Consider the following 22,913-nt stretch of genomic DNA (forward strand, 5'->3'; position numbering starts at 1 on the left):
TACATTATACATTATACATAATACATTATAGGTCTGTATAAGATAAATCTATAAAATACAAGAAAAATCCATGGTATAACATTTTATTTATGTCTGTATATAATCCCATATATCCAATCTAAGAATGACGAAACACGTGTATATACATCCGGGAAACCAGGCTTCCGGCACGTGGTACTGCCCCATGACGTCACGCCTGCTAGTGTATATCGTCCGTGTTTGAAACACACAAGAGGTCCGCCAGAATCTCCCTGGAGGAGAAAATCAAAGCGTTGTGTTATAACGATACACATAGGTGTAAAGATAAATTCACTTTCATGCAACGAAAAGTAATAAAATACACAGCTAAAGTATGATGCAATCATTTAAATCAGGGTACAATTGTGCACTAAAAACTGATAAAACTATGACGGAATATTGACTAATGATAAACGGAAGGCCTCAAAGCAGAGATCAAGGATTATACTCGTGTCAATCTCGGATTCAAACCCACTAATTGGCCCTGGGCCGACAAAGGGACGCTACTCAGCACAGCAAGAAAAATGGGACCTTCGTTGTCCTGGCTGCATCATGAGGTATTGACAAATGTCTACAAACTCACCTTGCACGCGCCTCTTATTCCATTCCCGGCACAGATATTTTCTTCCTTAATGACCCGCCATGACTGATTACAGGCGGCGACAGGGACGATATCCACCTGTAGGTGGCGCAGTATCCGCGAGTCCCCAGTATCTGCAGGACCAACATGGGAGTGACGTGATACACATGTCTGTGTACAGAATCATCCACGCAATTCCGAATGTAGCCAAATATCTAAAATAGTGTCGGCTAAACATGAACTTTGTGCTGCATACAAACAATGTCGTATAACAAGAAAAAAGTTAATTAAGTATTGGAAATAACGAACAAAAGTGATGTTATTGTCTGATGTCTTTTGGATTTCCATTCTATTATGATAAATATCCTGGAGCAATTTGCCATCATATATTTCCTATCGGAAAACTCTGGTGGCGAATAGGTCCAGGATATTAATCATTATAGAACACATACGTACAGGTCTGGGTAATACAGAATAGCTGCTGATTTATTATGACGCAGAGAGAACCTTTGATTGTCAGAATTTCGACTAATTCATTAGTACGTATTAATAAGGAAGTATTGCTGAAGTTGAAACTTGCATCACTTCGAGTGAGGTATTATATTTAAGAAATAAACGACGAGTGGGAGTTGTTTATCGTACAATAAAATGGGAGTTGTTTATCGTACAATAAAACACTGCATGGAGAATAAAACATGAGGGGCGAAGCAGTGTTTTATAGTATGATAAACAAAGACCACGAGTCGTTTATATCAACATTATGTACAGCCTCTTTGGATGATGTTGATAAAATGTACAAGCTTTAAAATTATTAACACCTATTTAAATAATGATGACTCCCTGAATAGAATCCGACCTCGGCAACGTCGGACATGTCCATTTTATTCACAAGTGGGTAAATCCCGCATATTCTCACAATCCTCACGTCGATAATCTGTACCTTTTCTCCAAATACTGATTGTCCTATCTCTCCCACTATTGAATGCGATCGTTCGGCCATCTCGTTTATCTGCGTAACCTAGCTACATCTATAGGGAAAAACTAATAGGCACTCCCCAATCAAAAATAACGTCGTCAAACATACGACGTCATCAAGTTGCGAGCGCATGTTTGAATCTCATGAAATGACGACATGGTAGAACAATGTTTTATTGTGAAATAAACCACGCTTCCTTCTTTATTGTTCTTTGCGATTTATCGCGTAGCTATCTTATATTTCGAGATAAATGGAGTGACCTCATTTGCATATGACATGACGTACTATATACACATAATTGTGTTATGGTAGCTAAACATACGTGTTGTAGAGAGTTACATCCTCTAGTGTACGCTAGCGCAAAGCGTTGAATGATGCGCCTTGAGAACATGACACAAGGGACGTGACCTACATCTTGAGAACATGACACAAGGGGCGTGACCTACATCTTGAGAACATGACACAAGGGGCGTGACCTACATCTTGAGAACATGACACAAGGGACCAGACTTACTTCTTGTAAATCCCCATCCAGTGACGTAGCACCGGTCAGACTTATTGAACACGGAATCGTGGCTAGGGAGACAGATTGTCCGGATGTAGTGTCCACTGGTGTCCACTGGACGGTTAAGCTTTATCAAGGCGATGTCATACGGATTACCAAACCCGAGGTCGAACTTAGAATGCTGCAACAGAGGGTGAGTGAGTGGGTTTGACGCTGTTGTAAGCAGCATTTTGGCATGTCACGAATCACATTATCGATCCCTGGATTGTCTGGACCAGACTCGATTTTTTACAGACCGCCGTCACAGAACCGGAATACTGCCGCGAGACAATGGACAAACAAACACACACTGTAGAATTTAAACTTCAAAAGTATCAGTCTCGTTTCCATCCAATTGTCGATTGTCTAGAAGTTTGTCCACTGGGTGGGTGCTACCAAAAGTGCATGCTGGACATGCTTTCCCCTTTCGCGAACACCTGGTGTCATCACCGGTTTTCAGGGGTTATTCATATAATTTCCCCCGCTAGTTTTACCTTTACGCCAAATGGAATCTGTTTCGGCGGAGAATCAAGACTGGTTGTTCTTGTGCACTAACGTTTCATGTTATCCTTCAGAAAGGCGAGACCCGTGAAGATCCGGGGTAGAATAGGTCTTCAGCAACCCATACTTGCCGTAAAAGGCGACTAACGGGATCGGGTGGTCAGGCTCGCTGACTTGGTCGATACATGTCATCGATTCCAATTGCGTGGATCGATGCTCATGATGTCAATCACTGGTTTGTCTGGTCCAGACTCGATTATTTTACAGACGATCGCCATATAGCTGGAATATTGCTGTGTGCGGCGTTAAATAACGAACAAACAAAAGAAAACAAATCAGAAAGGCGATCATCGGAATGAAGAACCTAAAAAGCCAGTTTCAATTAATAGAATCTTACTTGAAAAGAACACGTTTTTTCAGATGTTTTCAAACAATTTCAATCTCAGCAAACGTTGAAGTATTGTGTCACCTTGATGACCTGGCTAATACGTCGGTACTGCTCGTGTCCGGTCTTCCTAGACTTGTGGTGCTGACCCAGAATGACCGTCATCCTGCGTGGGGAGTACCTGAAGTACCAGACAAAGAACCCATTTTTACACGTTGTTAATATCGTTGCAACAGAAAGACCATACCACGTTTCATATTTCAAATACACTTATTATATCATCTACGTGTTTATAACTTGTCATGTGTTTATATGTGTTTGATAAAAGAATATTGTGTTAATCAACAATGCGTTAGTATAATGTTCGTGTAGAAAGTCTGTATGTAACTATTTGGTCCCGAATCATGGTTTGTGGCAGCCTGCTAGGAAATAATAAATCATTCCCCTTTAAGCGGCGCCATGGTTGGTATGTTGGTGTTATAAAACAGAGGTTCACGTGTTGTACAATAACGATTTCATTTGAAATTGTAGTCTGAGTGGCCTTTGAAACAAATTATTCATTCAGATAATGAAATAGTTTGTTTTTAATCTCTCTTGGTTGATGTACGGCCAAGTGTCCACAATGTATTAATGGGCACAGGGTTGCGCAGCGACTTATAAAAAGCGGAAACTCGCTGTGATTGGTTGATTCTTTTAGCCGTGAAGTCCACAGTCACCCAGCAACATACGCTGGTGTCCTTTAGCACCATGTTCGTGTTCTTGGGTTGAACCACAATAGACAGTCACCGGACTTTCCTCTCAAATTAAACAAAACTACTTTCAAAATCGGCGAATTCAATGCACTGACCACGTATTATGACATATATAAGGCGATATGCTGACAACTAGATATATGTGGATGCTGTCAAATAGATACATACGGATGTACTTACCTCCTGAAACAATGAGCGGCTGTGACGACCCAGCGGCGGTTGATGAGGGACCCCCCACAGAAGTGTCTCCCCCGCGACTCCAGCGCCACCTGCCACGGCCACTCCCCTATCACAGCTGGGTCTCCACCCACGACTCGGGCCACTCGTCCCCACTTCCCTTTCTGTAGTCGGGGGATGAATCCGCAGTCCGAGAATCCTGGAACTATAGACAGGGGGAGATCCGGGGATCACAGATATTATTCCCCTTATATAAAGATATAGTGAGTGAGTGAGTATGGTTTTACGCCGCTTTTAGCAATATTCCAGCAATATCACGGCGGGGGACACCAGAAATGGGCTTCACACATTGTGCCCATCTCGGGTATCGAACCCGGGTCTTCGGAGTGACGAACTAACGCTTTAACCACTAGGCTACCCGACCGCCCCATATAAAGATATACGTTATCGTGTCTACTCTCATTTAAGGTGTATCTAGAGGACAGAATTGCCTTCTTTTCGTTCCGCTAAATTTTAACGTGTACATATGACTGAATAATAACACAATATGGGCAAGTGTGACACTTTCGAATTCGAAAGTGGAAAGGAATTAGCCTGTGTTGTGATTCGAAAGTAGAAACAAATTAGCCATTGTTAAAGGTCTGAAAACAGAAAAACTCATTTCAAAACATCCAACGCCTTTTCAAAGAATTTTCTCATTTGTTATCGTCATCCGATTACAACCAACGGCTCTATATGTCATCCGATTAAAGTTATAGGCACATGTCGGGTAAAAGAAAGTGTACACATTTATTTGACCATAAATTACAACTATTATCCAAACGGTTTTAGGTTGAAAATAGTCGCGGAAACACTGCAAACTTAAGGTCTCAAACACAACTATTGTACCCGTATCATATACATCACCATCGAATAACCATTTCGTGTTTGTTTTATTTTTAATACCATCAAACATGAGTGCACACTTTCTTTAGCAAGTCAGTTTAAATTGCAAAGCGGCCCTTTCACTGCGTCTACAATGCTTTAATTCGCCATTAGGCAATACCTTTTGTTAGCAGGTTAATATATTTTCTAAGCATCTTTAAACTAATGTGTTTAGCGGGACTAGAAGTCAAAACTATAAATAATGACAGCCAAGCAAAGCACATGCACAAGCATATTTCCAAACCTTCCTTTCCACTATCCTTCCCATCAGCAGCAGCATCGTCGTCGTCATCGTCGTCGTCGCCCACCGTGTCGTTCCGGGGGAAGGGTAAGCAGCAGACGTCGCCCCGCCCACAGTATCGGTCCCAACCGAACACCCACCCCCGACACCGGCGCAAAGCCACACACTCACCACCGCCTTGTGGACAACTTGAGAACGGCAGGTGCCCCTCGACTATACAGGGAGAACATAACATTGTCACAATACAGATGGTAAACAGATCGTTTTCATGTTCCACTTGTTGTAGAGTAGTAGTGCCTGAACTAGGTGTAAGGCCACGATAAACAATATTTCAGAGAAAAAAAGTAACGTAAATCATTGTGAAACGAGCACCTGTATATCGCTGACAAACCAATTGTCATAATCGGGGCAAGTATGGGCCCGATCAGCGGATCCTGGATTAATTAAGAACCGCAACAGAGCCCAAACACGTGCCCTAAACCACAAAGTTGGAGAAGGTCTATATGACAAAAAAAAACAATAACTGTAAAAATCACGTTTCGTTATGGTCTAACATGTCGTGGAGAGAATATCAAGAAAAATATTTATCTCATACTGTCAAAAGTATGACGAACTTCACAACTGAAAAAAATCATCCCTCGTGCGAATGTCTAAGAAAATATGCATGCCGTGTTGAAGGATATCCTGTCAGCTTGCTGACGGGGTCAACCCTTTGGTCATGTGGACAAGGCGTCAGACCTCGGATTAGAAGGTCCATGGTTCGAATCCCTCCTGGAGACTAGGAAGGTTTGCGGCCGCTACAATACTAAAATCAGCATCAGTGCTGTCGTGCCGGTAGTTGCTGATATCGTCGTCATTACAGTATCTTCCAGTCGGGGGTTCGAATCCTGAGTCGACAAAATAATGCTCCCTGGAGTGTCAGCATCGTACACATGCTCGTGTGTTGAAATTGGTAAACGTCTACGACCTGAGTTACTTTGACCGTTCCTTCCATGGTAACATTGACCGTCTTGACATACCTGAATTCCATGTTGAGCGCCACTGAAGCTCAGTCACATTATGGGTAAGAGTATTATAGCATATCGTTAGTATATTACATTCTAACTCAAAGTGACACATCGTAATATGTCGAAATAGAGCTCACTTCTGTGTTAGATATTATTGCTTAATTTTTAAATGATGTGTTACTAGACAGATTCAATATCCAGGATATATACGGGATATATGTGTGCTCCCTGTTATACTTCTTCACTTGGTAATGTTCTTCAGTTCCATATTTTCAAATTATGTTGATAAATATATATGTGGTCGAATGAGAAATCAATCAACAGCCTTTCGGGATTATTTACAATTCGTTATTTTCTTACTCGAATACGCATCATCATCATCATCATCGTTGTGGATTTCATAGACGAAAAAATGTAAGCCTGATGCCTTCAAAAATTTCAGAATGCAACCGAATTACGTAAACGCTCTCTTATGAATACTGTCGCGGAATGGTTGCTCTTGATGTGGAACAATGACACCAAATTTACACAAAGTTTACTTTCACATGAACACATTTTATACCCAAACAATAAAATGTTTTAAGATCACTTTCAAACCTAATAAAATGATTCAATATCACTTATTAAAAAACACAAACTAAAAACAAAAGTATTCGTGTTTTACGTCAACTCATAAAAATATTTACAGAAAAAAACGAATTTTAGAAATACACAATGATAAATAATAATAGTTACCTTGTATGAACACAATAAGTATCACTCCGATGACAATGAACATTTTCTCTGAACAATATGACGTTTCACGCTGACTCCTAACACACACTCATCCTCCGTAATGTTACATGTGTTTATAAATTATGAAATATGATGTCGGGAATTAAACACGCGTCATTAAATATGAAGAGGACACAACACGTTTCTCAGCAGGTTCTCAGCTGACGACAGTGCATCTGAGCAGGCCGCGTGCTGTTTATCTAAACACATAGATTATGATAAACACAGACCCAAGAAAAAACACACCATGTAATCCACCATACATGGACAAAAGGCTTTGAAATCTAAACGACCGCAAGACGGATGGCGAGATTCAGAGGTGAAACTTGAAAATGTGTTTGATACTGAAGGTTGATAGGTGTATATCACTAAAACTATTCTTTGACAGGATAAGTGATCTATTGTTTTTTGCAAAATATATCTTGAATCAAACATTGTGGTTTTTGTTAAAGGTAAACTGTCATTATCTTGTGTTGTGCTCTGCCTGTCGTGATGTTGCAAACGGAAAATATATGTTTGATCATTTTTAAATTACCATTAAATGAATATATTCTGGTGACGATTTAAAGTTTAAATCTTGCTTAAAGGCCCACACTGTAGTGTAGGCTTGAGTAATACATCAATCGGTTCAACGTACCCTCACATGTTTTAATGGGCAGGCTGGATACGTACAGATTGTCAACCAAAAAAGCAAGGTTTGTTGAAGTCGTTCAAAGTATACTTAATTTGCCTGCAAACTCAAAAGTATGAATGATCACCTTGATTAGACACAGGCAGTGATTCAGTTTCTCACATGGCCCACATTACGGTGTCTAGTTCCAGGATGTATCTGCGTTCCTGGCTATGGAATATACATGTAGTCCAATTCCACGATGGAAATCTCTCAAATGATTACATACAAGATTTACAATGAAGAAATAAATAAATGTATTTTGTAATAACCCCTTATTTATCATACTTTATTTTTCAGAAGGAGACAAGACCAACGTTCTCCTCTTTCTGTAAAGTCAGTTGTTATGGAGGTATGATAGAATGATACGTTTCCCTACCTTTTGAAACATGCTTCAACCGTATTGGTGTACAAACAAATAAATATTATTTATTTCTTGATGTCAAGTGTCTTTTATGTTCAATGCATTATTATTAGGTACATGACTGGTTATTATTGACTTGTTTCATTTGATATGTGTAGTAGTACGAACGAAAAAGAAAATGATACAGGTGAACGTTTGTGTTATCCCAAAATAACTTCAAAGGATATGTACTAATTGGACAGGTATTCGGCTGTACAAAAGTTTGATGAATGACAAATCAGGGTCACGTTTCATCTCAACAACTATGTAGTTCATATGATAAAATGTAATATCAATGGTCAGTTTCAAAGATGCATATGAAGTAATTATATACAGTTATTTTCCTCACTAATGCATAGAGAGAAAGTCCTTGAGATATGCGGACAGTTGACATTTGACATGAATGCATTGTGACCTACATGGTCCCTGTCAGTGGCTGTGCGAGCATTCAAATCGCCACGAGGAACGTTATCACATCGCCACCAATACCTTACAATACACCAAGAATGTCCTGTCATCATGCAATATTGTTTTTACTCTCTGTTCCAACATAGTCATACCATTTCAACTTCTGAGGGTGAATGTACACTGTGGCATATAAAGTGGTGTAAGATCAAGTAGTGACTTGTCAAATAGTGGTTGAACTGTATATTTCCAGTAGATAACTGCAACTGAACATAGAGTAGGACTTTTGCACTTTTCATATGTAAGTGCTTCTTGCACTACACATGACACCAATTATCTACATAAAATTTTGATGTTTTAATTACTATAATGACTGAAATCACAGCAATCTTTGATAACAGATACTTCCGCTTATTGGGGTACCTTTGGTATCCTGTTTGATGCTTGGGACCCGACACTAGACGACTAACGGATCGGGCTGTCAGGCTAGAGGACGTGGTTGATTGCATGTCATGGTATTCAAACCGTGGATCTAAGCTCATGATGTCATCACCCGGATTGTCTTACAACTGGCATATTGCTGAGTGCGGCGTTAAACAACAAACAAACGACTAAAATTAATAACCTCTATAGCGAGTAATCTCATTTTTGAGATATCTGCAGTCATCAAGTGACTCGGTATTCTCTTTTGATAATGGAAAAAATTTCTAACAGCACTGTCTTTAAGTTTTAAAAGGGCTAACTCCTATCCAGGCGTCAACGGATGCTTCTTCCTTTGCCATTGTGAAGAGGTGGGCAGGAGAGTTCAAGAAGGGGAGGGATGATCCAAGATTAGGAAGTCCTTCAACTGCTACCATCAACGAAACTGTTGATAAAATACATGATGTGATTATAGATGATCGACGACCCACCACACGTCACATTGCCAATGCAGTAGGCATCTGTCAGGAATGAGTTGAAAACATTTTGAGGAACGAACTGGACATGACAAAGGAATCAGCACGCTGGGTTCGCAAGAATCTATTCGGAACCGCTCGAGGCTCATCATCTCTCGTGAGAAGTTGCGCCGGTTTGAAGCAGATCCAGGTGAATTTGTTAAACGATTTGTAACCATGGATGAGTCTTAGGTTCACCACAAACAGCCAGAACCATTTCACATATCCTCCCCCTCCTCCGAAGAAAGCGAAGTCTGTTCCAATGAGATGGCTTCGGTTTTCTGGGACTCTGAAAGGAATCCAACTGGTCGACTTCAGAAAGGTCAGACCATTAATGGACAATATTATTCTGATCAGCTCAGGCAAATGAGGATGACGTCAGTTCTGCTCTGGGGGAATTTGACACCACCAGGAGAAACCCTTCTACACCGATGACAGAAGTATGTGGGCCTCGGAGGGGAGTATGTCCTAAACTAATTAGCAGTCAACTTCATCAACGCAGTCTATCATAATTTGGCTCAGAACTTTTCAGCCACCCGTCGTATGTATATTCCCACACAAGCATGTGATTATATGGTAACGACGTTTTTTGTTATATGGAATACACTCAGTCTGATACCGTCATGGTATATAAACACGTAATTTAAATCGTATTAAGTATTACATAACAGTATGGCACGAGCGTCATCTTCGACACCATAATTGAAGCACAACGCGAAAGCCACATCTTCCTCGATTTATCACAAGTGTCTCGTGCTTGGTTGACGAACAGTGATCTTGTTGGGATTCTTTTTGCAGCTATCTTTGATACTTACAGAAGAAGTATATAATTATATTTATATAAAAGTCGTTATTTTCGTCGTGACTCAGGCATTATATGTTGAGACCGTTTGTACAGGATGCTTGGTTTAAATGCATGTTTATTCAAATGTTTCGACAGAGATTATGTTCGACATTTATTAACAATCGTTCGAATTCTTGAACTGACGAACATACTTTAAGCGTCCACATCTCAGACTTGTATGAACTTTCAAACTGATAGGCACAATAATTTACGATTCCTACTATATTCTGTTGTATGTTGGCTTAAGAAACGGTCAAGAAATATATCCATCAACAAAAATTATCGTGATGGACAATTTGGTCACAATGAGTTTGGCGTTCAGATCGCTTTGTTTGTGGTATGAACAGTCTGAACACAGTCATTCCAAATAATACAATTTCAAATGCAGATGTGGGCATGGTTAAGTTGAATAAGTTTGAATTAAAGAGGATTGGAAGCTTTCCCTAGAAAAATAATGTTCTGGACAAAAATCATAAATGTATCGATCTATCAAAAGCTGATGTCACCGTGTTCTTAACATTACCTCATTTGTGTGTATATAAGTGTTATTTAGAACCTTGTCTGATTATTTCAGTATGAATTGTTATATGGCATGTTATTCTATTGTTTAACAGTATTTCTACTGAGATTCGGTAGACGCTCGTTTTATTATTTTTTAGGCAGTGACCAGTCGTCAGGAAGTTACTATATTTAGATGCTAGTGTGGTGTGGAACTTTCGGTTCGGTATACCGCATGTTATGGAAACATATGGAAAGTTATGTTATGTTCTAGTGCTATGTATATATTGTGGAACAAGAGTGTGTTTACGAATCTCACATACATTTCGTCTCTCACGCTTGTCATCGCCTCGGAACCAGCTTTCATGTGAGGATCATCCCTTATTCCCTGCCTAGCCCATGTCGGAAGCTTACCCACTGTCGCCGCTACTGTATTTTTTGTATCTGATACCACAGATTGTGTAGCTCAATGTATTGGCTTGAAATGAGAGTATAGTTTTATTGGGGTATTTACAGTGAACATTGTTGAATTCGTCCTTGTTACATCCCTTTCCTTTTATATAATACTGACACTTGTGTGTTTGTTTGTGTGTTTGTCGGTTTCACACTAAATTCTCTGACGTACTGATTTCTTGGTGGACATATTGTTTCGTAACAGCATGCGCATAAAACCTGTTGGTAAGTATTGGTCGTATATTGCTTAATCAATGTGTCACAGTTTCATTCGCCATTACTTATATCTTAAACAAAGCAATCAATGTAACAAAAACCAACACAATTACAAATGCTATCTGTATAATAGAACCATTACATGCATTTCAAATATTTCAACTATTCAAACGGATAAACTTCCACTTAAAACTAACCATATTAACCTGTCACATCAAATCCGTTTGCGCGGACGTCATAGAAAGCAATTACTCTGGCGGACGTCATAGAAGCCAATCTAGACAGACGTAATACATTTGTAAGATGATTAAAGGGCAATGTGACAGAAGCGTTTTACTTGTATAAAAGAAAATCGCCTCCTCATAACATGAAGAAAGGTTTGAACACGTAGGACTGTGTATTGAGTCGAAACAAGCTCTGGCCAGTTCCGGATACGACTTCCGTCGCTGAAACTATAAAACTAACAAGATGTTTCTAAGCCTGGCATATCCCAATTTAGCGCTCAGCTATGGACTGCACCTCTATCCTACATTTTAAATACATTTGTAGAATGCACTGACAGGCTCGCTGAGGATTTTTCTGAGCACAACTATCATGGTCGTCAACCACAAAACATTTTTTGAAAAGCATGTATAAACATAGTCTATTCTCTCATACTGTATGTACTCTTAAAATATATATTGTCGAATTGTTTTGATTTCTTATTATATTATTTGTTTCATAAATAAATATATTATTATATATTTTTTCACTTTTGCGTCCAATTCTTTTTACATTTATATTTTCGGCGAGGGCTAGATAGGTTGTTGGAACATTACAGTGTAATAACTGTAAACATAACATTGTAATTTAATACCATTATGCAAGTTTTAATCAGATAATGACACATTTGCATGTATTATTTCTACTTGGTTATAAAACAGTCACCAGTACACAACCTGCGCCTAACGATGTGATATTTACATGAGCTACAAAGTATCTATGATCTTGCGTTGACAATTTGTATTGATATTTACATGACATGACCCTATTCTCTAGTATCGGCAAGTCATAAACCTTCGACACATTGCCGGAGTCCGCCCGGAGAGCGGAAGGTCCGGGTTTCGATCCCCGGCCGCGTCATACCAAGAGACGTTAAATGATACTTGTTGTTACCCTCTGGCGGTCGGCTCGGAGTCTGTATACTATGTCTTGAAGGGGTATTCATGTTAAACTGCGGCATGGTATTTCAGAGGACTAGCACTATAAAATCAGCATCAGTCTGGACTCCCCCCCCCCCCCCCCCCCCCCACACACACACACACACACAGTCATCCCCCTCCCTCCCGCCACACAAACACGAGCATGCGCGTCCCTATATAAGTGTAATAACCTTGGACACGTTTACCCCAATTTCACCTCAACCTATCTCACCAAACATGACGATACAGAGATAATATGTCTTAATCCAGTTTGTTATTGAAAATGAGGTAATAGAAGTTGTAAACAAGCATAAATATGTGCGCACCATCACTGATATAAATACAGGATAAACACTGATATCTATACATATTATAAAATAATAAAGTCCACGTTAGTCCATCATCTTCTTTATATCAGTTGGACTAATGATGATGGACTAACGTGGACTTTATTATTTTATTATATATTACATGTACACTGAGTGAACATTTACCTCATTTTTGTATATATATATATGCATGCAGAGGTTGAATTTTCTTCGTCGTTTATGGCATTTTCAACATCCAACATATTCCCTTAAGTATGTATGTAATTGTATTCTAAATAACATTGTAGGCATGATACTTATCTTATCTTCAAAGTAAAATGTTTATCTTTAAACACATATTGAACGACTGACATAGGTCATTTAACTGATGAAAAAATGTTGGAGTCTCCCGAATTAGTAAATCCCCTGCATTTTGAGACTTCCATGACAGTATTCCCAGTGAGACGTAATGAAACGCTGGTCGGGGATTATTTCTGTTAAGACTCGAGTATTCGGTGTTAAACACGCAATGTCCACACAAGGTTCTTTACAGGTTATGACCAACACTGATGGACAACGTCGTTAACATCGCTGGCCCCGTGAGAAGGACGTGATGGCGAGTATTGGTTTAGGCAAACACAAGTTAAACACGAGGTTCTCTAGATCCTTGTCATTTTCATTGTTTAGTATTCCTATGCAGACATTATCCTAAACTTTACATACTGCTTACAACAGTCAGTAATTTCTATCAGCTGTTCGTTGTACAGTTCCACGGTGATGTAATGTGGTCTTTGTAGACACTTCTGGTTTATAAATAGAACTTGGTTAGGGATACCGATGAACAGCTTTGAATGTGTCCCATGACACTATTGAATACTATTCGTATGCATTTCCTCTCAGTGACATTAAGCAACACCAGGACTCTCAGAATATCTTATCAAAGTCAGTTTAGAGTCGATTGTACGATTCCGACTGTGTCATGGACATGTGACTAAGAATTGCTATCAAATAATGATGATAGGTGTTGCGAAAAGAATAATTATATATGTAAGGTTTTTTCCTACGCTGTTTTTGGAAACACTGGGATTGCATACATACATATTGATGTTCAAATTAGAGGATAATGGATTAATCATGTGACATGGCGCGGGGAAGTTATAGGTCCATGTCTCCGCAGTTGTAAACGTTCAGCAAGAGATGGGGATGCAGGAAACAGATCTGTGTACTGTCTTGGCCTGGTGATTGGACACATAGTTCCCTGTGATTCTACATACCTAGCAAGGCAGTTGATGTTTGGCTGTACAGGTTACAGGATACTCTTTGTCTTACTTCATCTCGTGGAAGTGTGTTGTGGCAGCACGTGAGAACGTGCAGGATGCTGACGTCATCAATTGGAATAATCGTGATTACAGGTAAGAGAATTTATGCTCAAATGACTGACATCTTACCTTTTTTTGTTCTTACATGTGCAAGTTTCAAATGTCTTACATGATCAATATAAGTATAACTGAAATGGATGAAAAAGCAGTTATAATTTTAAGAACATTGATGTGTAAGGATGTCCGTTACCAAAAAAACGATTTTACACGTTTCTGCTGTCTTTATCTACATCTCCTATGAAAACCTTCTGTCCAAGACTTGCTCAAGTTCAAATATTAGAAAATCCTCCGGAAAGCTCTAACATCAGCCACATATTAACATTACCTGTACATATACTGTCCAAAACATTCAAATGTTGTAATCAGTCTAATTCCCATTCATACGAACATATCTGAAAGATATTAATAAATAAGTCAAAAGGTTTTGCTCATTTACTAATTTTATACAGATGATGTAGGCCAATGATGTCCCTTATCTTGCCCAGTATACATCTCTGTTTGTTTGTTTGATTGTTTGTTGTTGTGTTTGTTTATTTATGAACATATTAAGTAGTGGTCAACATTTATATCAGGGCCTCCCGATGGCATCTCCTGGCCACGAGGGGCGGTCGGGTAGCCTAGTGGTTAAAGCGTTCGCTCGTCACGCCGAAGACCCGGGTTCGATTCCCGACAAGGGTACAATGTGTGAAGCCCATCTCTGGTGTCCCCTGTCGTGATATTGCAGGAATATTGCTAAAAGCGGCGTAAAACCATACTCACTCACTCGTGGCCACGAACTAAACATGAGTTTACATTTCACCATTTCCCTTCCTGTGTTCAATCAATGGAGAAATACAGGGAACTGATATCTATTTATTTGAACATTCGAGACAGTTATTATACAATAATTTGATTTGATGTTCTGTGTTGTACAATTATAGTATATATTTGTAGGACTTGCCATAGTCTGTGACGCCACCGTCGAGTGCGACTTCAACGACGGCAAACTGTGTCAGGGCTGGAAACAGGGCATCGACAACATCATCGACGAATTCGACTGGTCAGTTGGATTCAGCCGAGGTCAACTGTCTGACTCCGACTCCAACTCCACAAACATAACGCAAAGTATGTAAATATAAGTGCCAAACTTCTGGGCATAATCATAGGAAATATCTGCTAAAACCACTGTACATTTCCGACTCATCATAGTGAGCGTGTCACGAGTCTGCCCTGCCGGGGGCACCCGTCAAGATTACCGTGACGATTAAAGAACGATTACATGTTATTGATAGATAAGGGATGACTGTAGCAATCACTATTGCGATAGTTTCATATGAACACCGTTTCCTTTTTACAATGAAGAGTTACTTGTAGCAACCGTTAGAGCAGGACATGCTTACCCTTTGGTGGCGTCACTGATTTTCAGTGATCCATTCACATAGTTTACCCGGCTATTTCGCCGTTTGCGCCATATGAAATCTGTTTCGGCAGATAATCGAGACTGGTTATTATCCGTCGTTTGACGTTTTATCTTTGCATCAGCTAGTCAACATGCTTACACAGAACAAGGGGTTGTCCAACATTCGGCAGACCGCTTGGAATCTAATGAGAGTGGGGTGGAGGTTACTTCTGATTATTGGTTGATACAAAATATGAGGTATAAAAGAATGTTAATAGTAACCTAAAAGCCTCTTCAATTAAAGTGTATTTGGGATGAAAACGAAATATTTCATGTCGGAGGGCACATATATATAATAATAACCCCTAATATTTAACCTTTAAAGTGTTTATTAGATGATCCAAGTAAATATGAAGGTTTGCGCACACAATTGGCAGACTCTGAACCCCCGTATGCAAACTGCCGGGCAAAAGAAAATATAAACTTAAACATTTGGTTTGACCAATAAAATACAAATGTTATCAAAACACTACTTGGCTGAAAACAATCGGCGAAACATTACAACCCTAGTACTGTTCAAAACAAGACTATGATAGCCATTCAACTACATCACATCGAATAACTATATCCTGTTTGTTTCGTGTTAGCTACTATCAAATATCGGTGTATACGTTGCTGTCCCGACAGTTTAGTTCATAAAAATCATTAACAAATTACATCACATTGTTGATGAGCTGGTGAGTAGAGTTTAAGCCGCGTGAAGCAAAATTCCAACACCAAATACTTAAATTCATGATTTTATAAACAAAATGCTTCTGGTGTTTATTTGAATGATGTATCTTGTGAACGGATGTAGTGTCAGTGAGGTATTTATGTTCTTTGTTTAGACTTAGACTTAACTGTATTGAAAATGAGTTGAGATCGGCGCGGGATACGAATCAGCACGTAGTTTGTCAAATCGGATCTATAGCAGAACAAAAGCTGTGTCAACGTGTCGTTCATGAATGACGAGGAGAATACTGTGATTCTGTTGTCAGCACAATGTGTTCGCACTGAACTACTTGTCCAAACCATGTCTCGTGATTTTTGTATCTTGCATATTTGCGTAACTTTTTATCGAGCATATTTGCGTAACTTGAAATCCAATTGTATTAATTAAACCAATATAGAAAAAATAGGAGTTAAGACATTCAACGCGATGTATTTTACCTGAATAGGATGTTAAACAGGCCATCCACGAAATGTGGCCTTGTGATGAACCATCCCATGGCATCACGCTAAACTCATATAATTTTTTAATTTGAAGTTTACACGATATACGGCATTTCCATTTTCCATACAGTTTGGCTCTCACTCTATGAAGGTTCATACTCCAATGAACTCACACAAAGTGAAGGTCAATTCTTAAGTAGTCTTCAGGCATGAAGGAAGTTGTCTGGCACCAGAAACAGCAGTTTCATATACATGTGCACTTACATCCAGCGCAGCAGGCAACTTTGAGCTGCCTGCGGGTATTATCAATACATTGTTAATTATCTACATGTATATCATTATAATTATTGTCAACATTATTGTCGTCGTCATCATCAGTACTTATATTTTATATCTTCATCGTGTGAGGCAGGAGTTGTCAAGTTTTCCAAAGCGCAGTAATTCGCCATGCAGAGTTACCTCTCTTGTTTTGTCAGGAGTTGTTTTGACGAGGGTTCGAACCATGTGGTCAGTTTCCTCACACAATGGACCCTAAACCTAACTCATCCACTCATTCTTTTTTGTAGAGACACAACATATGTCTACCAAACAATGAAACGTCTTCAAGATATTATTTTTACTGGTACTTTATCCTTCAGTCGGGGACTATTTCTTCTACATGGCCACAACTGACCGGTCGCCCAATCACAGAGCAGTATTTGCAACCCCTGTCATGACGTCACCAGACGGTCACGTGAACATCACGTTCCTCTACTGTATGTTCGGGGACCACACCCAAAGCCTTAGTGTCTTCATCAAAGATATGTCTTTAGTCTCGTACGAGTCCGAGATTTGGTCACGTGACGGGAAGGATGCGGACGTATGGACATCAGTCACTGAACACGCAAATGTTACAGGTCCTTTCAGGGTGAGAACGACATGCGTCTTTAAACTATACATCTTTAAATAATCAACATAAATAAAATAAAAAAAATTCTATTCGCCTATATATTTTCATGTATATTTGTCACCCTCTGTCTATTCGTCTGTGTATGTGCCTATATCTTTGTCACCCTCTGTCTTTTCGTCTGTGTATGTGCCTACATATTTGTCACACTCTCTGTCTATTCGTCTGTGTATGTGCCTATTTTATAAATTTGTCACTCTCTGTCTATTCGTCTGTGTATGTGCCTACATATTTGTCACTCTGTCTATTCGTCTGTGTATGTGCTTATATATTTGTCACTCTCTGTCTATTCGTCTGTGTATGTGCTTATATATTTGTCACTCTCTGTCTATTCGTCTGTGTATGTGCCTATATATTTGTCACTCTCTGTCTATTCGTCTGTGTATGTGCCTATATATTTGTCACTCTCTGTCTATTCGTCTGTGTATGTGCCTATATATTTGTAACTCTCTGTCTATTCGTCTGTGTATGTGCCTATATATTTGTCAATATCTCTGTCTTTTCGTCTATGTGTGTTCCTATATACTTGTCAATATCTCTGTCTTTTCGTCTATGTGTGTTCCTATATACTTGTCAATATCTATGTCTATTCGTCTATGTGTGTTCCTATATACTTGTCAATATATCTGTCTATTTGTCTATGTGTGTTCCTATATACTTGTCAATATCTCTGTCAATTCGTCTACGTGTGTTTCTTTATACTTGTCAATATCTCTGTCTATTTGTCTATGTGTGTTTCTATATACTTGTCAATATCTCTGCAGTGATGTGCCAGGAATAGTGCACAAGGTGCAGCCACACCTACTCACTCACACTATGTTTCTGTTCAGGTGATCTTCCAGGGGAAGGTGGGGAAGGGATCAGCAGCCATTGCCGTGGATGACATCCTCATAAACGATGCAGGTACGCAAAGCATCCACGCATTCTGTAGCTCAGTATCTGATCTTCTGTTTTACTGTAGTAAAGAGACATGCAGCATACATAGAGGCATATGCTATGCGGTATATTTACAGGCTATAACACCTTATCGACTCAGAGGTTTAGTGGAAGACTAAGGCACGGTCTCTGAAAATATATAATTTTGGCAGAAACAAGCAACTACATTAAAACTAAAAAGGGTCCCCTGAACCTGTGGAAAATCTAAACTTGCTTAGGTTATGGCATTACAGTAAAGGCTGGGCGGGAGGAAAAGTAATTATATATGTTTCAGGGACTATGAGAGAGACTAGTTTTGTGGGAACGCTTGTCGTTTATTGTAAGGATCTGAAAAGTCATATACAGTGTAATAAAATACTTCCAATGACCACCCTAACATGAATTGTTTATAGCAAAGACATCCGTGTAGAATAAAATAATATGTGCACATAATAAGCAATGTATAATGTGGGATATGTATGAAAAAGGTTATTGGAAGAACATTAACGGAGAGATATCAAAATATTTTACTGTCCCTCATTTTATGGGTCTACCTAATAGGTCCCACCTTATTCTCTCTGTATACCATACCAAAACAGCCATGTAAGCATCCTTTCCACTGTGGAACTGATGGAATGTCCTAAACAAGTGGATTTTATTTTGTTCTCAGATGTCCTGACGGATGGAAAGACGGCACCAGCTCCACCGTCCTTGGGAAATACAAGTACGGAGTTGTTTGAAGTGTTCCTACAACATGTTAACTTAGTATCACGACATGCGAGTAGTACTAATACCCTCATTACGCATCCACACACATATACGTGTTTAGTGGTGTGATGAGACACATTAGTGTAGACAATGTAAACTGCTGACTTCTCAGTCGGTACGTGTTCGGTGCTGTAGAGGAGCTTGATAACAGTCATCGTCACAGGCTAGTGACACGCTCTCTTCCCTTGCTTAACTTTGCCTATTTAAGGCAAGACTACTGCCCTACTACTGCCCTATATCAAAGTGAACCACGGCCAGTTGTGATCATATCCACTGACTGGGATATCTTGTGGCGTAAGGCGCCCTCTCTCGTTGTGTAGAGTTACATCCCTTAGTCGTGTAGGATCAGCTTTTCCTTGATCGAATCCTGGTTGTCGATCAAGTTCTGATCCTTGGTCCGTAGCGCCACTCTTTTATAGGATTTAACCAAAGAGGTAAACGCCGTGATGTATCTGAAATACTGTTCATGACGGCGTAAAAATCAACTCAATCATTCTTCGTTTGGACCGCGGGGAACCAATACGGTAACGTATTGCTGACACAGTTTCAACTTTCTATTTATCGCTATGTTTCTTCTGTGTCATAGCAATATTTATAAACTTAAAAACACATATATAATTATATCGGCAACGATATTTTAGATAATAATATGACAGACAAAAACACCCGGATAACCGAAGATGAGATTTCATATCTCTACATCATAAACACAGAATTAGTCATTCAAAATTATGATGTTATGCACTATTCCATACTTTCAGATTTAACGACATCAACGACACTGACAACATCTGTCGGGCACGACGGCGTCACAAGAACGACACAGACCATCACAGCTGATCCGGGCATATTTGATCTAGAAACAATCCCACTGATCATTGCGGCTTCCGGTGGGGTGATATTTTGGATAGGAGTCCTGTTGTTAATCACATTTTTCACGTGCAGGAAATCACGGAAATCGAAAAACAGAGTATTGCATGAAAATGATAATGTCAATAAAAAACTACAAACGATGAACAGTAAAGACAATGCCCTTGAGGTGAAGTATGCTCCGAAACAATCGCAGGAAATAAAGATCTACAAGGTATCAGACCAAGTAACACCAGATGACTACAAATCGCCAGACCAGATCTACATGGAGAACTACCTGGCTCCACACCCGGTCTGCAGGAGCTACAGACCACCAGACCAGCTCTGTGTAGAGAAGGATCTGCCAGTGTATAACAACCAGATACCTTGTGTGTTTAACTATGACGCCCTTACCTCTGATCCCGACACGTCACAGCCACGATACGCCCAGTGTTCCCCCATCCACGACTACGCTACTATATCATGACCAGGACAATACCGTCATTTGCTGCTAATACAAACCCTAATACAAACCCCGTTAATCCAGACTGTCCCGTTCTCAGTGAACAGGATTGACAAATTTCTAGATAAAAGAACCATGTGGTAATATTTAAAAAAAAACATATTTGTCATTTGTAGAGTGCCCGTTTCAAGTCAGTGATATGCCCTTGAGAAGGAACAGCGCTGACATGTGATTCGGTGGTATGCCTGTCTAATGAAGTCTTAAGCTGAGTCATAAAGGAAGATAGATTCGGAGACAGCCTGGAGGCTTGTATGACAATAATGTTGCAGCTTTGGCAAAGGCTCCATCCCCAAAGATGCTGATGTGTGATTTGGGCACAGACTACATACGCTGAGTAGCTGATCTTAGAGACCGGGACAGAATGGGCTCTTTTACGAGCTGGCTGATTTATTTGGGTGCTATTCTAAGCTGTGCTTTGAATACAAGGGCCATTCAAAGCCCCTTGGTAGTATTTTAGATATGGTTTTGATAAATATGGTGTCGTTTCAGTATTTAATACAAGTCGTCCGGAAACCTGAGTTTCCTTATCAAAGAGGTCCGGAGTACCGGGGTTTCACTGTATGATATTGTACAACACGGTTGGTGGGTGGGACCATTACCGCGAGACCTTCAATATTTTGATTATTGATTAAAGCGTCGTAAAATCGTCATTTGAAAAGAGACGAGAGACTACCATACTAATGCTCTTCTAAAGTGCCTATATTCGATATCCTAATAGAAACTAATATTACCTGTTTATTTATATCGCCTATGGTGTGCTTTGTGTAATAACTACATAGTTACATACATAACTCTGGTTGACGGACGCGTTGGAAGAGAACTGCCGAGTGACGTGTTTCAGAAACTGTTTGAAATGTGCACCCGGAAGAAGTGTCACCATGCATTCTGTATTTTCACATATCCCGAACTTCCATTTGTCTTTTAGAAATATTTACATATCACGTTGATTTAATATATAGGATACCACAAATAACTGCTGACAACTTGGTACAAGAACAGTGCGTGTAAGAATTTCTCCTGGTGGTCGCAAGTACTTGGTCGCATGGAATGTTTGTTTGTTTGTTTAACGCCGTTAGTCAGGTGCCGTTAGTCGCCTTTTACGTTCATTCGTTCGTTCGTTCGTGTGTTGTTTAACACCGCACTCAGCAATATTCCAGCTATATGACGGCGGTCTGTAAATAATCGAGTCTGGACTAGACAATCCAGTGATTGACATCATGAGCATCGATCCACGCAATTGGGATCGATGACATGCATCAACCAAGTCAGCGAGCCTGACCACCCGATCCCGTTAGTCGCCTTTTACGACAAGCATAGTCGCCTTTTACGGCAAGCATGGGTTGCTGAATACCTATTCTACCCCGGAATCTTCACGGGTCCGCCTTTTACGAGCATAGTCGCCTTTTACGGTAAGCAAGGGTTGCTGAAGACCTATTCTTTACCCGGGAAGTAAATAAAACTACTACTGCTGCCATGTAACAAAACGTGTCCTTACGTGTTTCTGTAAATTAAAGTATGTTTTTTTTAAACAAAAGATGTGTTTCATCAGAGCATGAATACAGGATATGATTTCATAAAATGACATTTCAAATATAAAGTGATAGTACTTTACGTTTTCCCGTGTATAGGAATAGCCTGAATTGTGACATCCTCGATTATAAGGGGTATTATATCTCCTTTCTCTTGTGATGAATATACCACTTACCGAATAGATCTTGACAAAGTAAGGATAGATATTCGGGGTGGGTGAACATTTCCTTTACCGAATGGATCTTGACGAGTCAAGGGTAGACATTCGTGTCGGATGAATACCTAGAGGGTGTTTTGTAAGTTTTCTTCAGAGATTCGTGGTAACAGATTGTCTGTAAATGTTGTACATAGCTTTGTTCTCAATAAAGACATTCCTCGGTATAGCTTTACGTCGTTTTTAACAATAATGAAGCAATACCACGGAGAGTGACGTCATCTAATATAGACATCCTGGTTGAAACGATACAGCTGTAAATCTGCTGACATGACAAATACTAGTGGAAGAGAACAATCAGTGATTCCGTGAATGAGGCGGGTCCTTATGTAGGATGTGACACATTCATAAATATATTCATGCTGAGCAACTGTGTCGAGTAATGCTATATATGATGATTTGATAGA

General features: G+C 39.7%; 2 protein-coding genes across 2 annotated transcripts; one reads left to right on the top strand and one right to left on the bottom strand.

The window, feature by feature from the left end:
- Nucleotides 1-83: 83 nt before the first annotated feature.
- LOC124112585 (chymotrypsin-like elastase family member 2A) lies at nucleotides 84-7,009 on the bottom strand. The gene is made up of 7 exons (XM_048382315.1): nucleotides 6,841-7,009; nucleotides 5,270-5,311; nucleotides 3,937-4,138; nucleotides 3,089-3,185; nucleotides 2,089-2,260; nucleotides 602-732; nucleotides 84-251 (listed from the first exon to the last, which is right to left on the bottom strand). Exons 1-7 carry the CDS (start codon nucleotides 6,881-6,883, stop codon nucleotides 84-86), a joined length of 855 nt encoding a protein of 284 aa, XP_048238272.1. The 5' UTR covers nucleotides 6,884-7,009.
- A 7,098-nt stretch (nucleotides 7,010-14,107) lies between these two features.
- On the top strand, nucleotides 14,108-21,927 carry LOC125372014 (MAM and LDL-receptor class A domain-containing protein 1-like). Its single transcript, XM_048380831.1, has 6 exons — nucleotides 14,108-14,204; nucleotides 15,105-15,275; nucleotides 17,400-17,668; nucleotides 18,538-18,610; nucleotides 19,293-19,346; nucleotides 20,152-21,927. Exons 1-6 carry the CDS (start codon nucleotides 14,168-14,170, stop codon nucleotides 20,724-20,726), a joined length of 1,179 nt encoding a protein of 392 aa, XP_048236788.1. The 5' UTR covers nucleotides 14,108-14,167; the 3' UTR covers nucleotides 20,727-21,927.
- Nucleotides 21,928-22,913: the final 986 nt, after the last annotated feature.

This window comes from Haliotis rufescens, unplaced genomic scaffold, assembly GCF_023055435.1.
Source record: "Haliotis rufescens isolate VD_foot unplaced genomic scaffold, xgHalRufe1.0.p SCAF_1, whole genome shotgun sequence".
Taxonomy (NCBI): domain Eukaryota; kingdom Metazoa; phylum Mollusca; class Gastropoda; order Lepetellida; family Haliotidae; genus Haliotis; species Haliotis rufescens.